The 23,195-nt window shown below is 38.6% G+C and overlaps 1 protein-coding gene across 7 annotated transcripts in view; it reads left to right on the forward strand.

The window, feature by feature from the left end:
* The window catches only part of RAPGEF2 (Rap guanine nucleotide exchange factor 2), a 174,835-nt gene that overhangs the window by 63,495 nt on the left and 88,145 nt on the right, over window positions 1-23,195 (forward strand). For all 7 annotated transcript variants that reach the window (XR_006414777.1, XR_006414778.1, XR_006414779.1 and 4 more), the window contains exons 5-6: window positions 19,505-19,580; window positions 21,413-21,580. Coding sequence is in view for 4 of the 7 variants with exons in the window: in XM_044430651.1 (XP_044286586.1) it covers window positions 19,505-19,580; window positions 21,413-21,580 (244 nt within the window). In the remaining 3 variants the exon portion in view is untranslated. The remainder of the gene's footprint in view (window positions 1-19,504; window positions 19,581-21,412; window positions 21,581-23,195) is intronic.

Here is a 23,195-nt window from a genome sequence, read left to right on the forward strand (position 1 = left end):
TCAATTTTTTGTATTGTGAACCGTCCTGTGATGCCAAGGCATACAAAAGTTTTAAATAATAATAAGCATAATATTTAAGTGGTCCTTGGAAATGTTGGAGTACACTTGAAAATATGGGCACCTACAATTTGGTTTTTCTTTCCTTTTCTAAGGAGGGGAGGTATTGGCCATTTAATCTTGGTCTGGTTTATTCAGCATGCTAACAAGCCCTTATCTCAGGCCCAGGGTATTGATAGCAGAGCACTGTTGCATTCTACTAATCTCTCTGCCTTGTCACCAAATTAGAAATTTCTGACAGTATGAACAACTTATTTATTTGCTGTGCACTAATTTGGAAAAAAGTTACTCTTCATTCTCTTTATTAAAATCTTACTTAAAGTTTTGTAGTAGCAAACTGTGTTCCAATATCTGTAAAATTACATCATTATTCTTTAACTATATTTTTAACACTGCTCTGAAGCTCAGACTGAGTTAATATACTGAAGAACAAGCAATACAGGCAGACTCCAAGTTGCAAATGCCTGAGTTTTGAACATCCCATACTTACAAACAAGATGCCATAAAGCCTATTAATTTTTAAAAATTACTGTGGGAATCATGATCAGCATAGAGAGAGAGGAAGGGCCTCCAAAGCATGCCTTCTTACCCCACTCATCCATAGACAGCATTTTCTTGGTGCAAAGAAGCACTGGTGAGTTAGGGCAGGGGTGAGGTAGAGTTATTTCCATTTTTAAGGGGGTCCTGTACCCCTAACCTCTGTGAGTATGGAAGGCCAATTATACATGATCTGCATACAAATTCATCTTAAAGGCAACTTTCCATTTTCTCGGAAACTTATTCATAACCTTGGGATGGCCTATAAAAACACATTTTTGAAAAAGTATGCCAGTAGAAGTTACTGTCACACAATTCTTGTCATAGTCTTTCTTTTTTGTCTGATTTGGAAGGTCTTGCATTCCTTTAAAAATATGCTCAGAGGAATAGTTCCAAAGTTGAGATGCTGTCATCAGTGATATGTCTGTATGTGATTTCAATTTTGGGTCATGGTGAATATTCCTAAGAAGCTTGTTTGAGGTGTTTATAGAAACTGCAGTGGAATACTAGGCCAAATGGCTTGGCTTGTAAGTTGAGATGGCATTTTTCTTATGTTTCTTTTCCTTTCTTATTGGTGGAATGTACATACTGAAAAGTAGAGGAGTTGTTCTTGTTGTTGTTTTAATAGAAGACTTTGACAACTGTAGCATTAGTGATTTTCACTTGGGAATTATGTGAGATAATTGGAGATAGAGTGGAAAAAGTAGAGATCTGTGGTAGGAGTGAAAAGAATCCATTCCTTAGTTGTTTGCATTTAACAAGTGGGTTTCAGAGCACCTGCTCTTGAGATGAATAATATTCCCTGCACATGTAGATGTGCTTGAGGTCAGGAGGGGGTAGTTTATCAGTACTCAGTGCAGGGGAGGAAGCAGCTACTATTTGTTCTTGGACTCCTGTCAGCTTCAGTCAAGCTGATGTGTGTGAGGGAGAGCAAAAGGGGTTGTTTTTTTTTTTTTTTTTGCTCTTTGTAGGGGCAAACAGCAGCACCACATGGCAGATCTTGAAGCTTTCAGTTTGGATGAATTTGCTTAAAGTCCATGAAATAAAATGATTGTTTTCAAAGAGGAGACTTTTCTAAGTACAAATATATTTATGGCTAGTATATGAAATCTGAGGACTCTGTTAACTAAATGAATTCTACAGTATAAAAAGGCTTCTACATTTAATCTTATACATTTACTTGCTTTGAGGTATAAAGAGGAAGACCTGTCAAAAATATTGCCAAGTTGTTGCTTGATACAGGTTTAAGTCAACCTTGAAAAGGTCTCTTTCCCTGTGTGCTTTAGCTTTTGGTGTCTAGTAGTGTTTAAATCAATTTTATGCCAATTTGCCTGAGGCTGTCAGCAAGGTAATGCACAACTGTGGATTAGAACTGCAAGAAAACTGCATATCCCCTGTCATGATTTTGGTAACGATAGCAACTAAATTGATAGCATATATACCAATTCAAGCACTAGGAAAAATGTGTATATTCAAAAGTGAAAATTAAAAAGACCAGTAGTGATTGAACGAATTTGGAGGGGAATGACTTTCCCCACTGGTCAACCTATTCTTTCCAAGGGTTCAACAAAAATAATATTGATAGGCTGCCACAAAGAAAAAGTAAGGGGAAAAGTAAAGAAAAAGTAAAGAAATATACACATACTTGATTCAAAATGTTAATATTATTTATCTAGTTACCTGTTATCTATTTGAGTAGACTCATTGGTTCCAGAGCATATGCAGGCTACATAACAGCAAGTGGTCTGAGAAACAGCTGGATGGCATATGGAAAGTTTTTAAGGAATCTTACTTTTATAGGAATAATAGTTAAGTAAATATCAGTTTCTTGCTAGAAACTTATTGTGGTTTTGTCAAATAATGTTATAGCCTCAGTTTCTGATGTCAGTGGTCTAGCCAGCAAAACACCTAATGATTATAAAAGATCCAGCCAGTGTGAACCAGTTAACTTGGTTAAAAAATACATTAAATTCTTGATTTTTCATTTAAAAACAAGAAGGTGAGATAATGGAATTGTATTTTGTTATTGAGTATATATTTAATTTTGGTTGTTAATCTGTCTGGTTGTATTTGGTTATGTTGGGTATGAGTTTATATAATTTTCATTATGTGAGATGTTTTAATAATTTTATCATTTTAATGCATTTTATTGATTCTATATATAGGCTGGTTTCAGCATGTATAAGCTACCCACAGAACCTCCGGTTATGCGGCAGCATAGAAGTAGAATGAAACAACCAAACAAACACCTATTTGTTATCCTGGCTCATGCCAATTTGACAGACAGTATAGGGTCAGTATTAAGCCACAGCAGAATATAGTGATTTGTCACAATCAGTTTCTAAATGTCTGTGCTGCTATCAGAAAATGGAATAAGTCAGGCAATAGCAGTGTATATACCTAAACTTTAAAAATGGTTTGTTTGTCCTGCATTAATTGTGAATACATTTAGGCACATACTTACTGCACATTCCCTATCTTACTTTTGATTATGGATGGGAATGTGCATTCAATGCAGCACAGACTGACAACTTCAGATACTGTACTGCTGTAGTACAACAAATACTCTGAACATGGAATCTATATTTTTCCTTTGCTTCTTTTACATACAGCTGTGATATTCTATGAAATCATCCTGTAAAATATGCAATGGAACATTTTTCCTTGCATTGACTGAAACATCACTCCCAGAGATTGACAGTGAATGCAGTTTATTATTCTTTGAAGTACATTAAAGGTTAATAGGTATTTGCCAGAACAAATGCAATCTAGATTTTATATATGGCATGTTTAATAGAAATTAACATCAGTTGGGTAGCAAGAATAAAGCAGATGCTTAAAACAACAGATCACACATATTTTAGAGAAGTACTTTTAACATAGAGAAAATGTTCATATACTTCATAAATGGGAATAAGGCTAGCATTTGAGAATTCTGGTAGTGGACCAGTTAAGGTCAGTGCTGTAGATTGAAATCCCTGTTCTTTTTTGAAGCAGAAGCAAATAGTATGTCTTGGCCTAATACTACCTCTCAAGGTTATAGTGAGGCTAAAAGTGCAACTCATCCTTAGATGTAGGGTGGAATAAATTTGACAAAAATGCATATTTCTGTTACTTTTTGGGAATATGGAAACTACTACTTGAAATAGAGGTTCGTTTTCATTCAGCTGATGCAGCAAAGGTATTCACAAAAGTGATAGATTAGCATTAATTGTCATTAATAGATTTATATGTCAACTTTCAGGCAAGCAAATCAAGGTTGTTGACAATCAGACTTGACGTATAAAATTCCACTACAGTGCAAATTTAGGTACCAGCATAAAAATAGAATCACATTTGGCAAGGGTTATTTGCAATCTGCTAGACTCCTAGTGCAATCCTAAATATGTTTGTTCAAAAGTAGGTCCCACTGAATTTAATGGAACTTAATTGCTAGAATACTGCAGTCTAGCATGTATCCAGTGGATTGTTTAGTTTTTGTTGTCACTGTGGAAGTAAACAAGTTCTCTGTTCAAAAGATACTGTGTGCTAGATATTGTCCTTGTTTGGTTTTGAAGTTTTGTGATGATTATGGGTTAGCTAAATAAGAAATGGGGAATAAATTCTTTATATTCCTCTTGACTATGACTGATACCCCCTTCCCCTGTGCTTTTCAAGTTAGGGTCAGTATATATATATTTTTCTAAAGATGCAGCTAGAACTCACTTTTCCTTCCTACTCAGAAGTTAATTGTAGGGAATCTAGTCTGGACCAGGACAGTTCTATGTGGGACTTTTAGCACTTTGGCTTCCCTACCTCTGTAGTCTTGATCCTGCACCTTCTATTTATATTAGCAAAAGTATCTGGGTCAGGAATGCAGTGGAGCACTAATAGGTCTGATCAGGATCATGTCCCCTGCATTTACTTTTGACTAAAAATAAAAACACTTAGCTGTTAGGACACCCTTAAATTAATTTTAATATCCTTTGCAATTTTAGGAATTTTACAGTTGTAGTATGATTATTTGCATATATTCATAAATAACTGTCCCTCTCCTCCTGTTTAGCCAGCACATTATGATAAAGCCCCCATGAAAATAAGGCATGGCTAGTTGTTCCATCTCTAACACATGTTACTCCTAATAGGCAATCAGATGCTTTGCAGTTTGTTGTGGCTTGTTTCTTCCTTAGTCCTCACATCCTCTTACTCCATGTTTCTCATGTACCTTTATGACACACACTCAATAATCTACTCTGCTACTCTGCCTATGAGTGCAAATATTACTGTTGTAGATTTTTCCTTTTTTGTCCCCATCAGAGAGATTTGTGTATATTTAATGTTTTTCCCTCCACCTTCCAGGACATTTGTCCAAATTTGTTTGTTTCTTTTGACTTTCAGGAAAGATTTGCATAATTTTACTAAAGTGCAGTAATTACTGGACTGGGCAGAAATACTATTGTCTCTGCACTTTAGTGAATTTGCACAAATTTCCACCCCCCTCGATTTTTTTGGAGTTAAATTAGCACATGTTTCACAAAGGCAGAAAAAATAATGTGAAATTTGTACAAATCTCCCTGAAGAATCACTGGCTAGGAAGGCATTGAAATGGAGGAATACATGGATTATTATCATTTCAAGATGTAATAAAGAATATATTGCTAATGAAATTGTAGTGGGCAACTACTTTTTCACTGCTCTGGCCTAAAAGCAGGTCATCCTGAACAAATATAGAAACATAGAAACAGAGTGAGTCAGAAGGGTTCTCCCAGGCCATCTAGTTTGACCCCCAGCTCCAGCCGGCTCTGCTCATGACATGTCCACCATGTGCATGACCAGCCTATGTTTGAACACCCTCAATGATGGGGCCTCAACCACCTCCCGTGGAAGCCCAAAAACCATGTGTTCTTCCTTATGCTTGCTTATTCTATCTTTGAATAATTCTTTCTATCAATTTGCCTGGAGGAGATGTTAAGCTAACTGGCTTGTGTCTAATGATTCCGTCTCCCATTTTTATAAGTCCTCACACACCCTCTGGGGAAATATCCTCAGTGTATATTCCCATCTTTTGAGGAATTGGTCCCTTCCAAAGAATCATTTCCCTCTTCCTTAGAATGGCACCCTCCTTCCCGAGACCTCCATTTTCAATGACAGCGGAAGAACCATTGCTCATGAATTGGGGAACTTTATGTCTTGTGCTGAGGATTTCATCAGCCATCCTCTTTGTCTCTTTTTGCTTCTTCTGGTCAGCAACCTTGGCTTCCAGGGATAAACTTGTTTCCTGACAACCAGGAGTTTATTATACCAAGCATACACCCATAACTTCTGTCCAGCTGGTGGATAGTTATATATGTGGCAATCAGTGCAATACACTGGATGGACTCCACACCCCTGCTGAGTTTATACTTTCAGCTTATTACTGTTGTTGTTTAATTACTTTTGCTTTGCTTTGCTTGTTTATTTTTACTAGAGAAAGGTGGGAAATTTTAGTTGCTGCTTTGAGAAGAGAGGGCACAGTTCTCTGCCTTGGCCTCCTCACATGGTTGCTGAACTTGCACAGTTGCTTAGGTCTGCTGTGTGCTGACATGTGCTTAGTCATGGGGACTGAGTCACTTTGACACTAAAACTTGTAGAGCTGGGTCTCCCACACATCTGCTTCCCTATATAGCTCTATGTATGTTGTTCCTACTGCTTCTGTAATGAAGGATTTGAAGAGAGGCTAGAAGAGGATAATATTTAAAACTTTTGTCAGTTATGATTCCATATTGTTCGTGTTTAACTAAAAGTTGGACATGCAGGTAGAATAACTGAATGCCATTCCAGTTCTTTGCTCACTGCTATACAAGTTATTTTTTCACAAATATGTTTGTATCAGTAGAAAATATTGCTTGGAAGTTTTGTTTTCTGAACCAGTCAATTTATATTTTTCTGCCAGCTAATATAAATGCAAACCATTTCTTATTCCACTACATCATCAAGCATGAACTTGGTTATGGGTTTTAAATAAGTGAAGCTCAGAGGTTGTCCAGCAAAACTAATGAAAATGAGGGAAATTGTGGCCAGCACTTTTTCCTAAGCAAGTATTGTTAAGGTTTTAGTTTTCCTAATAACTAAAAATGAACAATTTGATAAAGTTCCTTTCACACTGCCATTAATCAGTTGGATACAACTGGGTTGCCATAACTACAACTTTCTAGTTGGTTTAATATAGATACTACTAAATTTAGTCTGAAGATGCCTGAAATCATAATATCTCATCAGAGTGATTAGAATTGAAATTTAAAATGTATTGACAGCCCTCCAATAAATTAAGTCCTCATAGATGACAATGATATTCCGTAGATTGCTAAAAATCAGATACAAGCTACTTTTCATGTAGACTGTAAACATTCTTTACTGTTACTTTATTTTTTCCTTTTCTCTTAATGAAATCAAGCCACCAAATTGTGCTTTATGAAGGTGACAGCCAAATTTGTCCTTTCGAAAATATGAATGGCACCTGTCCATATCCGTGAGCCTAAAAGTAAGATTTTTCAGCAGTTGTTAGCTCTTTGCTCTTCTTGTTTTGATATACAAGCTGCAAGTGAACTCCATTGGTGCAAGCACTACTGAAATGAATAGCACTATAGTTGCGAATTTTGAGGCCTGGACTTTGTACAAGAGAATACATTCCTTATTGTTATTGTTTAATAGTAGCAGTGATTTGTTTCAGGCTATTTTCCCCTTAAGGCATTTTGTGATGAGAAAGCCCTCTCTCTACCACTCTTTTTAGATCTGTAGATTAATGGCTGATTGTCATGGCATATCATAGCTGATTGAAATAGCCATAGATGGAGTTTGAATTTTGTTAAGACACAAATGCTGATGTTTTTAAAACTTGGAAATATTTTACTGAATATATTTGCCTTCTGAGAAGTATATTTTAAAAAAAGGTGTAGCAGAAACAATATGCTTATTTATTCAGAATGAAGTTATTCATTTATTCAGTGAGCCTTACTCCCAGAAATATGCAAGGGATTGCACCAAAAGGAGTCAGCTCACACTTAAAAGTTATGTGAAAAGTAACAAGAATGTCTTTAGAGTTCAACCTTAGTTCAGTATTAACCTAATCTACTAGTCTACTAACCCTGGATGCTTTCCATTATTCATGGGTTAAACAACTCAAGATTAACCTAAGACCAAACCATGGGTTAATTCTTCATTGTTCAACAAATGAGTGCTTGACTGTCATGCTAACAACATGGGCATTATTGCCTACTCACAGGTTGCTGTTTAAAAGCAGAAATGGCAGACATACAGGAGCCAGTGTTCTTGTTCTTGTATAATATTCTGTGGCTTGTTTAAAGTATGCATTGTCATTATATGTGAATAACTTCTCTGTCATGTGTTATAATAGACTATTTAGTAAAATCAACCAACACTTTTGTAAAGTACTCTAGGTAGTTTGCAATTAACACTAAAATAAGCACCCTAATTCTCACTAAACTATATTAAAAATAACTACAGCACTAGTACTGTTTTTAAAAACCTTCCAGTATAAAAGCAATGTTGATGTTAATTCAGAACTAAGACAAACTTATTCCTGTGCTTAAATGCATATAACTGTCATTGAAACAAACTATCCTTATATTCTGGAATCTTCTCCCTTACCCCTGCTGCTCCACATTGAGGGCAGATACATAGGAGAGGAAAAAGAGAGAGGTGCTTAAAATGCTTACTTCTGTTGAAATTTCATTCCTGGCCAGAGCTATAACTACTGAGAAACTCAAGTGTCTAATGTTATTAACATCACATCTGTCCTGCTGGTTCTAGTATAGTAATTTCTGTGTTGGTTCCCTTCACCCATAAAGTAAACCTTGCTACTTAAAACTCAAGACACTTCTGTGTGATCTGCATGTTCTCCCTGTAATATAGATTTATATGGGCATTCTAATTAAATTAGATGGTGCAAGATGTGATTTATTTTTTTAATGTATAGAGTTTAGTTTTCCTTGGCTACATTTATATGTAATACTGGGCCAGGCAGATAGCGACCTTCTCAAGAATACGACTGTCGCTTAAATCTATATGTGTGTGATACACAGAGACCATGATGGAGAACCCATCTTACTTGAAACAAGTGCAAGTGAGACTGATACCTTGGAACAAGAAGATATAAATTGAGGGATGCTGGGTTAAAACTGGGTCTGTACTTCATAGGCACAGTGATTGAATATCCACAGAAAAGATTCCAGGAAAAAATGGAGTTAGTTAAGACTTACACCTGTATTTCATTAACAGACACAAACTGAGTTCACAAGATGAGACAACACATGGCCACAGAGGGTTGTCTTCTTTTGCAAATCCATGCTGTTTCCTTCAGGATGGCTTGTTTTGGGGCAATAAGCCACTATGACAGGCCATGGCTCGTTGTAAGAGCTCTTTGACTTATGATCAATTCCACATGGCAAAACTTGTCTGCCTCTTGCCAAACTTGCCTGGGCCATTGCCAGTGTACATGTCAGAGGGACTGTCACTGTGACCACTTTGTATCTCCGTGTTAGTGACCTTTTTGGCTTTCTATCAGGACTGTTTTCATTTTCCCACTTTTGCAATCTTTTTGCAATCTCTACCAGTACCTGTTCTTGACCCCCCCCCCCCCCGTCCAAGTGTCTGAGCAGCACATGGAAGCAGCAGTCACTGGCTTATCTTTTTCTTTTGACACCAGAAATGTGTGCAAATGTTTTCATAATTTGGAGGAGGGTATTAGAAGTGCACAATTGAGGGTGACCAGTGTCATGCTACAGTAGGTTTCTTTTAACCTTTTAAAGACATAGCCAAACATTTTCTTAGAAGAATATATGCATCTATGAAAACTGTAGAAGGTTCCTGAGCAAAGTGGGGAAGGAGACAAGGTGATTTCAGCTGCTAAGTCTTCTAAGACAGCGGTCTCCAACCCTTTGGCACCAGGGACTGGTTTTGTGGAAGACAATTTTTCTACAGACCTGGTTTGATGCTTTTGGGATGATTCAAGTGCATTACATTTATAGTGTGCTTTATTAACAACAACAACATTTCAGTAATATGTAATGAAATAATTATACAACTCATCATAATACCAGAGGCCTAAGACTCAAAAGGGCCTTGCAGCAGCAGTGAGGGGCCTCAAATAGGCCTTGTGGCCTGCCGGCAGCTCTCCCCGCCTCCTCACACCTCGATACCTGCTGAGCCTCCTTGTGCCTTCCACCTCCCCCTGACCTGCAGCTCAGCCCTTACCTGCTTCCCTGTTCCCTCACTGCTCACACATGCCCTCTCTGGCTCTTCTGCACCACTTGCTGCCTGCCTCTGCTGCTGTTGTTGCCCACCGCTGCTCCCTTCTCCTTTTGAGGCCCAAGACCCAAAAGGATCCTAATGCTAATCTGTATTTGCAGCTGTTTCCCAGTGGGGATGTTAATGCTGGGGAGGGATGCAAATACAGATGAAGCTCAGCTCGCTCACCTGCCATTCACCTCCAGCTGTGCTTCCCGGTTCTTAACAGGCCATGGAGTAGTACTGGTCCATGGCCCGAGGGTTGGGGACCCCTGTTCTAGGATACAAGTAGGAGAACTGAGGGGAGGGAATGTAGGGACAACTCCTGGTGAGCCTTGTCATCTGCCAGGTGCTCTATCAGTTGTTTCATTTAACTTATTTGCAGGGTGAATTTTTCTGTCCTGTGAAATTATCCAAGATCTTTAATGAATAAGCCAGAGAAGTTTTGAAAACAAAAGAAGATACTATTGAGTATAGCCAAGTTGGTCTGTATTGATCTTTGATGTAATAGAAGCATTTGCATCATTTTGTATCGTACCATGTATGTCAATGTACTAACTGGTAAGCTTTAATAGATCATTTTGAATACATAATTTTGCATCAATACAGAAACTTTGGGCATCGGGCTATATGTTGTGCAAATAATTTTTGCTTAAACCTTTGTGGTGATGTTTTTGATTTGAGTTTAAAGATATTGAGAAAAACCACTTCTGTATAAGCTGTTTTCTTTTTTACAGTATACTATTTATATTTTGTTTTTAGTGTCTGTCTGTTTCATACCCATTGTTGTTTACATTGGTTAGTTGTTACTGTTGTTTTTAAATAGCATACAATATAAGCATTGAAGTCATAAACAATGACTTTGGTAGGCAGGATTTAATGTAACTTTTAAAACTCCAGGAAGTTAGTGCAGCATTATGTTGCTCATGATGAATAACATTCCACTGAGAAGTTGGATTGATGTGAAAATTAGGAATGTAGAGGCCTCAAAAGGGCAAGGGAGCAATAATGAATACTGACAGAAGCTTCCATGTTTAACTTCTGTAACTTTTTTGTGTAGAAATTTTGAATTAATCGCCTATGTGTATTACAGCATGTCTGACAATGTGGGTATTTGTGAATAGAACACTTGAATGAAAAAACATCTCTTGTGCTGTTGATCCCATTATATTTTTCAATGACATAAGAAAATTGGACAGATTACTTTTTGTCTACAGTTTGTTCATGAGGGTATTCTCACCATAGCTTATGACCGTATCTTCTCTTTTCAGGGCTTTTATATAACATCAAAAAATATGATTGGCTGTGAGTTTCATGGCTTGGAAGCAACAAATGCGATTTCTACAATAAGATTTGCAGAACTCCCACAAGTTCCCAAAAATGGGTGCTATCAGCTCTCTCTCCCCACTTTTCCCAGGTCCTTTTTGGGGCACTTACTGCATGGTTATTGAGGTTCACTGATAATTTTTAAACACACACATATGCACACACATGTATACACAATATTAATGGCTGGTGTCTGAATGGAAGGCAAATTCGTGCATCTGTCAGGAAACTGCAACAACTGCAAGAATATGTGCTCCAAAAACGGATTCATGAAGTGAGGGCAGTTAATATACCTCCTGGAATAGTTGGAGACTTTAGGAAATGTTGAATAGGTAAAAGGCACTAAGAAGTGTTAGTTCAATGCTTAAATTTAAGAGGATTACATTGCTAAGTGGGCAATATTATCCCCTTCTATTTCGGTTCATCTCCTTTTATTTCTCTTTCCCCTTTACTAGTGCTTTTTAATGGATAGGTAAGCAGTAGGTTCCAGGCAGCTCTGCACAGTCCAGTCTATTCAGATTGCTACCTATGTAGCTTTTCTTCCCTCTTTGATGGCTGATACAGACAAGGAACCAGCCAGTCAAGAACTACATATAGTGGACAGCAGTAAGCTTTTGTGAAAGACTGACCAAAATAATTCTTTAAGAATATGAATACAATTATAAAGTTTTCTAGGGCTGGAAAAAAAAAACTGCTGGTGAACCAGTGAACATTCACAAAAGTGTTCTTGGATATCATTGGAGCTGGGCTGTCAGTGGCAGCACCAAGGCTGAGAACACAGGGTTTTGCCATTCTTGCTCTGTATGGCTCACTAGCCAGTCCCTGAGGCTCATGATGAACTTGTTTTCCTGGGTTCAGATGACATGACAACCCAGTTGTGGGCTGAACAATCCCTAGAACCAAAGACATGCATTCATTGTCAGGGTGGCTTGTTGCCAAAGAATAAGCCACCCTGTAGGAAGTGGTCTAGATTTGAATGACACATGAATCCAACATGGCTATTTATCTACAGTGGCCTTTTGTGTTGTGCATCCCTGTCATTCTCTTTATATTTGGAATGCTGGCTGATGTTTTGGGATTCCCTTTTAAAGGATATGTTAAGCAATTTTTTCAGAATTCTGGTGTTTTTATATAGATGGTTGTTCTGGTGCATAAGAAATAAGAATTATGTTTTTCTGATATCTGTAGTTATTAGGGCATTTTCAGCTATTTGTAAGTTAAGAAAAGTATGCTTAAAATGAAACTCCATTTTAACAAACAGTTGTCCTTGTATATTTAGAGGAGGATTTGTTTTATTTTTTACACTTGATATCCTGAGCTGATGTGATAGCGTACATATTTTTGTTATGCTATATGAACCAGACCACTTGTAATTTGAAGACAACCAGAGAACTTACAGTACTGTCTACTCACTACATCACTACTCAGAAGTAATGCCTAGAAGTAAATGTGGCTTATTTTTAGTAAGTCTATTGCACCCAGAAATAGTGAAACAGAACCTAGGCACAGCTGTGGCTTTAAAGTTAGTTTTGGAAATAGTGTAGCTGGAGGGCATATTTTATGTTCAGAACAATTAGTGGAGCAAATAACTTTGTTCCCTAGGGAACCACTGGCTTTTTATAGAACCATATGGAGCTTTTCTTTTGAAGCAAATATTATAGTAAAATTAATTATACTATTGGTGAGATTTCTTCAGTTTTTTCTTCAGGTTGGAGATGTTTCTCTTCTCTTTTTACTTTAAGTATATTTAATATAGTCTGTCTTAAATGCAACATTGTTGTACATATGGATTTCTTCTGCAAAAATTAGTTTTTCTGGAATCTCTTTTAGGCTATGTTGTTGAATCATCCAAACAGACTGAATTGGTGTAATAAGAGATGAGATACTAAAATATAGTACTATGAAAACAGGGCACTCCCTAAAGGGCATGGGTGGCCAACAGATAGTTCACGGTCTGGACCCAGCCTGCAGCACAATTTTATCTAGCCCATACTGACTTTATGAAGTTTTAATACATAATACTGGAGACTAGAAATTATCCAGTATGGGCAGGAAGGGAGGGGGAGAATGGCAACTTTTTAAAAAACCACTGGCTTCTTTAAGGTTGACAGGCAACATTTACCACTACTCTTTTGACATAGCCACTGTCCTGCCCTCTGCCTCTCCTTGACTGCATTTATAAATGAAGGACAAGTGACCAATGCACATATGATGGGTCTTATATTCCCAAGTATTCTGTCTACATTCTAGTGCTGGACAAATTGAAAAGTCAATTTGAACAGAACAAGCAAGAGCCAAAAATCCATCCTTTGGATAGCATGTAAATATCAGCTGTATAATTTAGCTGAGGTATAATTTTCATATATAAAACATAACAGATTTCATGCTCTCTGATTTTAAAAGAAGTGTAGTCTAGTATAAAATTTTCTTAGCTAAAAGCTTTTCTTAATAGTTGACAATACAGGGATAGTGTATTGGTTTCACTCTGTTTCTTCCTGTCAAACAGACTGAACCCTCATGTGAATTGGGTATCAGATGGCATCTCTTATGATTTGCTTTGCTAAATCTGTAGTTCACAGAATCCAGAATAGTGCAAGGAAACAATTCATGCTGGTTCCAAGACCAGAACACTAGATTAAGTACTGGCTAGTGTACAAGACTGTTTTCTTTCCTTTGTGAGATACTGCTTTATTACAACCATGGCTTACGTGTCTGTTCTCACATAGCCTCCTGAATATCACCCTTAGTTATATAGTTATATCTAACCTTTTTTCCTGTAAGGAATCCAAAGCAGCTTATTTAATCCTCTCTATTTTACCCCCACAACAGCCGTGTAAGGTAGGTTAAACTGAGACTCTGTGACTGTCCCAAAGTCACCTAGTGAGCTTCAGAGCTGAGTGGAAGCTAGAACCCAGATCTCCTGAGTCCAAGTCCAGTGTACCAGTCATGTTATCCTGTCAGTGTAATAACCTAATTAATAACCCTATTGGCTATTTGATCAGTACAAAAACTGGAAAATACATGTGTCTGTGCAGTTAAAGGTTTAGTGTGTTGTAGTAATCATCATTTGTAAAGAAATTGATCTCTAATAGTCAAGATTGATAGTCTTGTAATACCTAAAATTGAGCTAATAATTATCGTCTGTCCTGCCTTTGAAAGAAAACTTCCTTCCCTCAGCTAAGTGGTATGGCCAAATATGGGAAATTGAGGAGAGGATGTCAAAATGAGGAAGAACACTGGTATACCAAAGTTCCAAGAAAGGATTTATTTGCCTTTGTTTGAAGGGATGGGTGCATTTTCCCTGCCTAGGTTTGAAAAGCCATTGGTATGAAGGAAGAAACCCCACCCCACCAGAGTTTCCTGGAGTTTGTCAAGCAAGGGGGTGTTGAGAAAGGCTCCTCCAGAGGGGCCTGGGTATATTAGTTAGAGGAAAGGAAAGGGGGGCTTAGGAAAGAGAGGGCTTCTGGGTCGGTTGTGGTTGTTAGTGAATTCAGTTTGTTTTGTTGAACAGTTCTTTAGTTTTTATTTTTATTTGTAGGAATAGCTTGGTTAATTTGTGAACTATTTTTTGTTGGGTGAGTTGTAGAAATAGCTTGGCAATACAAGTTAGTATGAGTTTGTCTTGCAGCCGTATTTATTTTATGTATTTAAAACATTTTAACCCTGTCTTGCATCTGAGAAGCCATATCTTTTGGGAAGGAACTTTGCAAGTGAATTCCTTTTTAATAGCAATATAACCAGAATGGTTATTTACAGAAGAGCAAATTATTTTTTCCCTCAGTTAGTGTGCAGTTGCATTTTAAAATAGGAAACAAAATGGAACATACCTATGAGTTTAGCTGGACTGAAAGCAGCCAGAAGGGAAAGGATGTGAAAGTCCACAGAGTAGGTTTCTGTGAAACTGCTAAAGGATCAGTAGTTTTTCTGTCTTGGTTTTTATGGAATAAGCTTGCTTCCAATAGAGTTATAAATAACTCAAACATCACAGTGATATAATATTCCAGTCTTCTTCTTTGAAAGGAAACTAAACCATCTATCATTGTTCCTAGATATTTCACTGTTTGAAGAAATGAGAGACCCTTAACCTAGTAAGGATCTCTTAATGCAGGAGGAGCAGATGTTCTTTACATGCCTACACAGAGTGAGATACAATTCTGCCCTGCAACTAAAATTAGTTAATGCGGTTGGTTACCAACCTGCTCTTGAACAGTTGAGTTGGTGATCATGTATATTTATCACCCAGCCTTCAACAAGCTTAGGGCAGCTTTGGCTGCGGGGCGGTATAGAAATGAAACAAATAAATCATCATAATCTGCATGGCAGTTAGCCCCAGTGGCAGCCTCACAACAACCCTGTTACGTGATCATTTATAAGTTTGATGTGTGTGGCAGGATTGATTTGACAGCATAACATAATACTTAAAGAGATATCAGGGGGCAGCTGGGAAGGGACCAGAATTTGTGAGCTGCCAGGTGCACACAGTGATTTGTGCCCCCTTATACTACCCTTCCAATATTATTCACTAAGATGCCAATGATGACTTTTTTGACGGTACCATATGAAAGGTATGTATAACTACAGGCTCTAGTCCCCACTCAGCCATGGAGCCAACTGGGTGACTTTGGGCCAGTCACAAACTATCAGCCCAACCTACCTCACATGGTTGTTGTTGCTGGGGATCAGATTGAAAGCAGGGGGAAAATTAGGTAAGCTAGTTTGAGTTTGTTGTAAGGAAAAAGTGGGATATAAATAAATAACACAAGGCCTCCTTCAAATGAGGATCTGAGTACCTGGAAAAATAATACCCACCTGAAGGAAAATAACCTTTTGGTAAGAGGAACCACAGCTGCCTTCTTACTTGAGCTATCTCTGTTAACTTGCTGCACAGAACTCTGAAATGAAAAACAGGAGAGACAAATAGAGGGCAGGCAGGGCTGTTGTAGAATAAAGGTCAGGCCTACTTTTAACTGCTTGTTTGTTTGTTTATTTATTAGATTTTTATCCTGCCCCATTAGCCACAAGGCTCCCTTATGCTAAATGCCTAGTCAGTACAGTTGTAAAGGGCAAAGAGAAGAAATTGGCAGGATTCTAGTATTCATGCTACACACTTTATGGAGGAGCTACCTAACTATTCAGCTACTGCAACACATTTCAAAAGGATATATCATAGAGAATTTGCCCATTCACTAGTCTGCAATCTAAATCATATATTCCCAGTTTGAGAGGGTTGCATGAGGAACCCTAGCCCCATAGGACAGCACAGGTTTAAGGACTCAGGTTCAAAACTTGGATGTGATCTGAGAAATGACCCCTCCCATACCTCTCCCATACCGATACCACATTCTCTGAGGGAAGTTTATTGTAGGAATACTGTATGCCTTAATTTTTAGTACTGCTTCCTTTGCCAATTGGCTGCCTTATTTATCGTAGTAGTAGTAATAGTAGTCATTAAACTTGTAAGATCTGAGAGATCTGCCTTCTTACTCTTACTAAGACAGCAGAAAGGGGAGGGCTCACATGTTCTCCAGTTCCCAGGCAGCCTACCAGTCACAGTCCCATCCTGAGGCCAGCTGCACTGCCACTGAACAGAGGAGGGAGTTCCTATTTCATAACCTTTAGTAATGAAGAAACAAGAACCTTGACATGACATATCATTTTACTGAACATCTTTAGATATGGGTAAATTCTGAAAAGGAGGAAGGTGAACACCAGTTGTATAGCAGACTGATGGGGATGAAAGGATGATTTGAAACAATTAGGAAGAGTACAAAAAAAAGGTAGCAAAGAAAATTCATTAGCCTAAAGGAAGAGAGGGGGCTGAGATCAGATAGCACAGAGTGTGAGGAAATTGGTACAGACAAGATAGCAGGAAACTTGCTCAATGAAGGACCTCATGATGATTAAGAAACACCCTGCATAGGAAATAAGCTCATTATAATTCACCTGGGAGGGACCAAGTGGGAGGGAAGAACAGGTATCAGTGGCACAGGATAGGTGGATGGAAAAGATTTGTAACCTCCCAGTACCCTGGCCAATGGGGGAAAAGAAGGAGAAGCAGCTGGGGGCAGGGCATAAATGAGATGTGAACGTGTGCTGAGTTTTGCTGGAGTTTTTCTCCATCTTGCTTTATTGCAGTCAAGTTTCAAAAAGAACTCTCTGCATGCGTGGAATATTTTTCTCTTCCGAAGGAAAGGAAAGAGTGTTTCTAACACAGATTGCAGAGTAACAGGTGTGGTGTTTCCCATGGCTCCATCTACATGTTGAATATGGTTTAGTGTGTTGCACAAGCGTTTGTTGAGCTTTCAAACATGCAAAGGACTGTTTTGGACAAGTAGCTTGATGAATCCACAAAGGAACATTAGGAGGCAATCTGGTTACTGCTGCTGGTCATGCCTTTGTCCTAGTGGAAAGTTAACAGAGACACAGTGAGAGGGACCAACAGAAATCAACAGCTGCCATCTCTGGGTCTAGGTGCACAAAGCTTGTGAAGAAGTAACTAGAGATGATGGAAACAGGCAATCAAGTTACCAAGTGAAACTTGGTAAAGAAGCCTTCAGTCTTTATCACACATCAGAAGGCAGGGTAATAAGGGGTAATAATGCCTCATTTTCACTAATACAAATGGATGGAACAAACCTGGTAGGTAACTTGACGTGACAATTGTTCTCTCATTTATTTTGGGCCAGAAATGTGCTTCCTGGGTGCTCTGAAGTACCCTTGTTGAATGGGAGACTACAGCAATTGTGGTTCAGTGTCTCATCTGTTCCATGTGTCCTGGCTGCGATCCTGCAAGACAAAGGGCTCACCAGTGTTTGCCCAGTAGAAACCAGGACTGGAAGGGATATTAGTGTGCATGCTATCCTTGTATGTCTGTGTGAGAGACAAGGTTACTAGCTGTTTAGGGAGGGAGGATTGTTTAGGCAGGACATTTCACTCTCACTTGGCACAGGCAAAAACACTGCAGCAATGCATTCTTTTCAAGCCAGATTTCCTTGGTCCCTGAAATGTTACTAGTGATCTGCTCCTTTAAGAGAACAGAACTCTCTGCTCTCCTGGGATGCTGCTACATTTAGTAGTTAAGCTTGTTGCTTTAGTAGCACTTCACTGCTTCCCCTGACTAGTCTTTTTGCATATCAGTACCCACACCCTGTTATGATCTAAGTGCCTTTCTCTTTGTTATATCAATACTCAGTAATAACTGATATTTACTGTACCATTAGGTCATGTCTCCTCTGCAGTTTCTTCACATTGTTTTGTTCATGAATGCATTATCTGTTGATATGTACCCATTATTTGCTCATCATCAACCCTGCTGCTGTGGAAGTGGCTCAGATCCTATAAAACACTCTGTATGTGTTCTAAAAGCTTCTAGTTGGTTGTGTGAACCTCTGCCTGGTAGCGCACACTGTCCTAAGTTTTCTGCCGAGGGGCCTGGGTGATCTCACCAATAAAACTGCCGAGCTTCAAGATGCTTCAGTCTTCCCTATGGGTCCGAGTGTGCATTCTTGTTGCTGCTGTCATGACTCCCTGACACATGTCATTCCTAATTCTGACAGTTTGTGTGTAAAGGAAGGATACTTTCCCTTTCTGCTTATTAATTTCCCATGTACCACATTGCAATCTGCCTTTGAAGACACACACACACACACACACACACACACACACACACACACACTCTACAGCTGTAAGCAAGCTGATTTCAGAGGTTCCAACAACAATGCACTTTTGAATGTGTATGTCTCATAGCCACAGATTTTTTTTCTTGCTGAAATTGTGGTAATTTGTTTAAGACTGTAGTAGGAATGATTAGTAGTAAGACACACCTCTGGTAATAAAACTATGTACTAGTTTTCACAGTCATGGCAGGAGAAATAAGTGATGAGTTTGGGTGGCTTGTTAACCAGGACAACAAGCTACTCCCACTGAGGTTGTACAACATGGCAAGTTGTAGCCATTTGTGGAGCTTGGCATGTTGTAGAAACACTCACTGGATTAGTCCAACAAGGTAATTATGCAAATTACCTGTGTGGCTAGGTAAATAAGACACAGTGGCTTATTTCCCTTACATAATTGTTCAGATTGGACCTGTGTGTTGATTCAAAAGTAATATTTAATCATAATGAAGATCTATGTAATATTTAAGCATATTTTTAAAATGTAATGCATTGTTGATATTTATTCCCTCCCTCCAATATTAGTTCAGAAAGGCTAATACCCAGTAAAAAAATTATAGTTTGGTCAAATCTGTAGCATTTATTAGATTTAAAGATTTCTAACTATGCAGGATCACTGTTGTTCTAAATCTTTTCCCTTTTTTCAGTTTTGGCAAACGTTCTGCGGGAAGCTTCAGGCGTGGCTGTGAATGCATTGTTCTAGAGCCATCTGAAATGATTGTGGTAAGCATCACCAGACAATAAATGATATTAACAAACACAGATAGGTATATTCCAGCATATTGATTCTGGGGGCTCCCTCCTGAAGAATCTGGAATAGTCTGGGGTGACACTGATGGAGAAGAAGCTAATTCCCCAAATTGGCTTCTTTCTTCTTTGGGACAGTTTCCTCTTCTTTGTCAGCCCTCCCTTTCACATTTTTCAGGAGAGCATGCATGGCTACCTAGAAGAAGTGATGCAGGATTTTTTCTTTGGTGAACTTCCTTAAGATAACTTATCTAAAGATCCAAGTTACTATGTATACATGTTAACAGTGATATTTAAGTGAAAAAAACAAACAAGAAATACATTTGATTAGTTGGACAAAACTGTTGGTGATTCAGCACTTCATTGAGTTCATTTTGATAAGTTCTGTGTAATGCCTGTGTTAGGCATATTGGAATCCAGTATCTGAAACATTTTGCTGCATCTGGTTATTGAGTAAGTTATGAAATATTTCGTGAATGTACTTCAGATTTCACAACACTTTTAACAAAGATCTGTCCAGACCATTTTAATGGATACCAAAAGTGAGGTAATTCAACAGTGTGCAAAGAAGCCTTTTTATATAGGGTTTCTTTACACAGAATTAAAATAATTGATAATAACATCATGAAAGCACCTTTCTCCCCAAATCTTAGTGCTCAAAATGTGCTGTGTTGCTGATTCTCTTCTTTTTAGATAAACATCACTGAGTCTGGCTTTATCGTCTCATCCCTTGAAAACCATCCCACTTGGTTTTTGTTCACTCCAGGCATTGCAAATCCATAATACATAGTAATAGATTTACCCCCCTTTGGGGCAAGTTTTTAAAACAGAGATGTTCTATTGGAAAGGGTCATGACTTCTAAAGATACATTTCAAAAGGTCACTGATTTCCTTTCTCCCTGCTACAGTGGCAATAGTTTCCAGATGAATGAGTGCCATGTCCTCTTTTTGCATTTCCAGGAGTGAGCTGGAGACTTAGAATACAGTATTTAAGCAAGTATTTTGACATGCAATTCCTGTAGATTGTAGTAGCTCTGTGTAGGCAGAGGAATTTTTTTTTAAGTTACAGAATAGATGTCGAATGCTTTATCATTGCCCGAAGCACTAGAAAAACAGAGCTTTTTAAATGGATGAGCGTCCAGAGTTCTACTGTCTCCAGAAAAGAAAAGGCTATATGTGTAATACTAAATACAAGACTGACTTTAGATGCTTATCTTTCAGAAAATCAGTGTAAGATGGGTGGGGGGGGGTTAACAGTTTTATTATGTAAAGTGTTATTATGTAGCTTTTCCTATCTTCTTTTAAAAATCCTTTTGCTTAAGTGAAGGAAATTGCGTGTTGCCTTTTTTAGAAGAGCTGGTTCCCACAGGATGGGTGGGAAAGCTCCTCAGTGGTCTATTGAAATTAGCAGGAGGCTTCAGATTCTTTTCCTTAATTGTTCCTTTTTCCATTGAGTAACTAGCTTTATATGTGAGAGAGTAATAAACAGATGTTTTAAAATGCACATATCTTTCCCCTCACTGTGTATACAAACCCAAGGTAGGTCAGTTTTGGAATATATGCAAGTCATTCAGTTTATTCTCACTATGCACATGGACTCAATGACTTCCATTGTTTAAAATGTGGAAGATTGGTAGATTTTCATTAGGGTGTAATTTCATTTGTTCTGTCTCAGACTAAAATGCATATCTCTGCAGTTAGTCTCCAGATGCAAGAGATAAGAGGCTATCAATGGCATTTATTTTATTGTATTACCGACAAAATACAATATATGTTTGATATATTATCACCTTTGGGTTTTTTATTAGGTGGATTATATGGATGAAAATGAGGAATATTTCCAGCGGCAAGCATCTCATAGACAATCTCGAAGGAGATTTAGGAAAATAAACCAAAAAGGAGAAAGACAAACAATTATTGATACTGTTGATGCTTATCCTGTAGGGAAGCCACCTTTACCTAGAGGTTATCACACGGTAAGCTATCCACATTATTTGTATTGTTTATTAGGAAATAATAATGTTAGTGCATGAAATGTTAGTCAGTCATTGGGATTTCTCTGTTGGCCTATGGAGACATATTAGCCTTAATTCATGTATCTTTGAAAGATAATTTGCCTTAAAATTTAGAGTTACATGGAGAATGTATACTGATTGTTATTAATATGGAGTTAAGCCTGCAGTTAAAAGCAAATTTCCTGTATTCAGAAAGGTGTGAAAATGATACTTTTTCAATGCATCCAGTTCAAATGCCATCTTAAAATACTTGATTCAACTTTGATTTGCATTGGTTTTATTTAAAAGACATTCTACATTAATAAACTTCGGACTGTTTTTCTTTGTGGTCTTTGCATCACACATATGGGTTCTGCACCTGCATGGAGTCTGCTGTTGGGAAGATTTCATATCTAAGAGTGCTTTGACAAGAACAGCTACCCCACCTGGTGTTCATTGCATGTGGGAGAAGTTGCTACCCATTCCCTCAGTTCTTTGGCCTATCTATTGTGGTGCCTCCGGAAGTTCTTTTTCCTTTTTTTGATCATTTTTAATTTTTCTTCTATTTCCAAACTGTTACCCTTCATCTGCTAATTTCTACTTTCCTTTCACCTATGCCTGAGGGGCATTCAATCTGCCAATTTGCCTGGGACATATATTTGCAACAGGCAGAATGATGAGGAGTGGTTTGCCTTTTCATGCTGGATCAAGGCAAAAACTGTCTAAACAATGTCTCTGAGTTCGCTAAGGGAGCCAAAGAACCAGCGCCTCTTGCAGCTCTGGACCTAAATACGGGCTAATCCATGCCTCCAAATTGGCTGAAAACCAAGGAAGGCTTGAAGGGACGAGAAGACTCCGTCAGTGACAGGCTTGATCTTTGCTGTGCTGTGGTAGCTGCCAGCATAGCCTGTCAGCTGGCACACCGATTCCAAAGGCTTCATGCAGTTTCAACTCTCCCTGGAGTTTGTGGTATAAGGAGGAGTCCTGCCAGTACGGCAGTGCGAGAGGGTGGATGTGGACTGCCAACTACTCTTCTTCCCACTAAGGCCTACTCCTCACTGGCCCATGCTGGACTACTGCTGCCCTCCATGCATCCTACCTTTGCGAGGCTGCTGTGAGGAGGAACAGGGAATGGCCATTTGAGCAGCTGTGGCTATCCATTCCTGGAGATGCAAGGGAGCCACTCTTGCTGCAACAGGTGCTTTCTCTGGGATGTGCATCCAGGAGGATGCCCCACCAGCCACTTAGGGGTCAGTGGCTCAGCTTGGTTCTTTGCCATAGTACTGCCTATAATCTCTCCATCCATCTCTTCTGAGCTGGTGTGGGGCTATGCAGAAGATGGTGCAGGCAGAACTTAATTTCCTTCTCCCTTTTAGGCATTGCCATCACAAGAAAGCTAATGGTCTCCCTGCAAGGCACATGGCCATGGCCACCTCAGAGCAGACACTGCTGCCCAGAAGTATGTACTTAGGAGGATGCCCTTCTGGTCATTTTGGGATGAGTGGCTTGGCTCAGCACTTGGTCATAGTGCTGCATGCAACCCTGCTGTCTGCTGCTTTTGGGCCAGTGCTAGGTTCTGAGGAAGAAGGCATAGGGA

The sequence above is a fragment of the Varanus komodoensis genome, unplaced genomic scaffold, assembly GCF_004798865.1.
Source record: "Varanus komodoensis strain SLA01 unplaced genomic scaffold, ASM479886v1 scaffold21, whole genome shotgun sequence".
Lineage (NCBI taxonomy): Eukaryota > Metazoa > Chordata > Lepidosauria > Squamata > Varanidae > Varanus > Varanus komodoensis.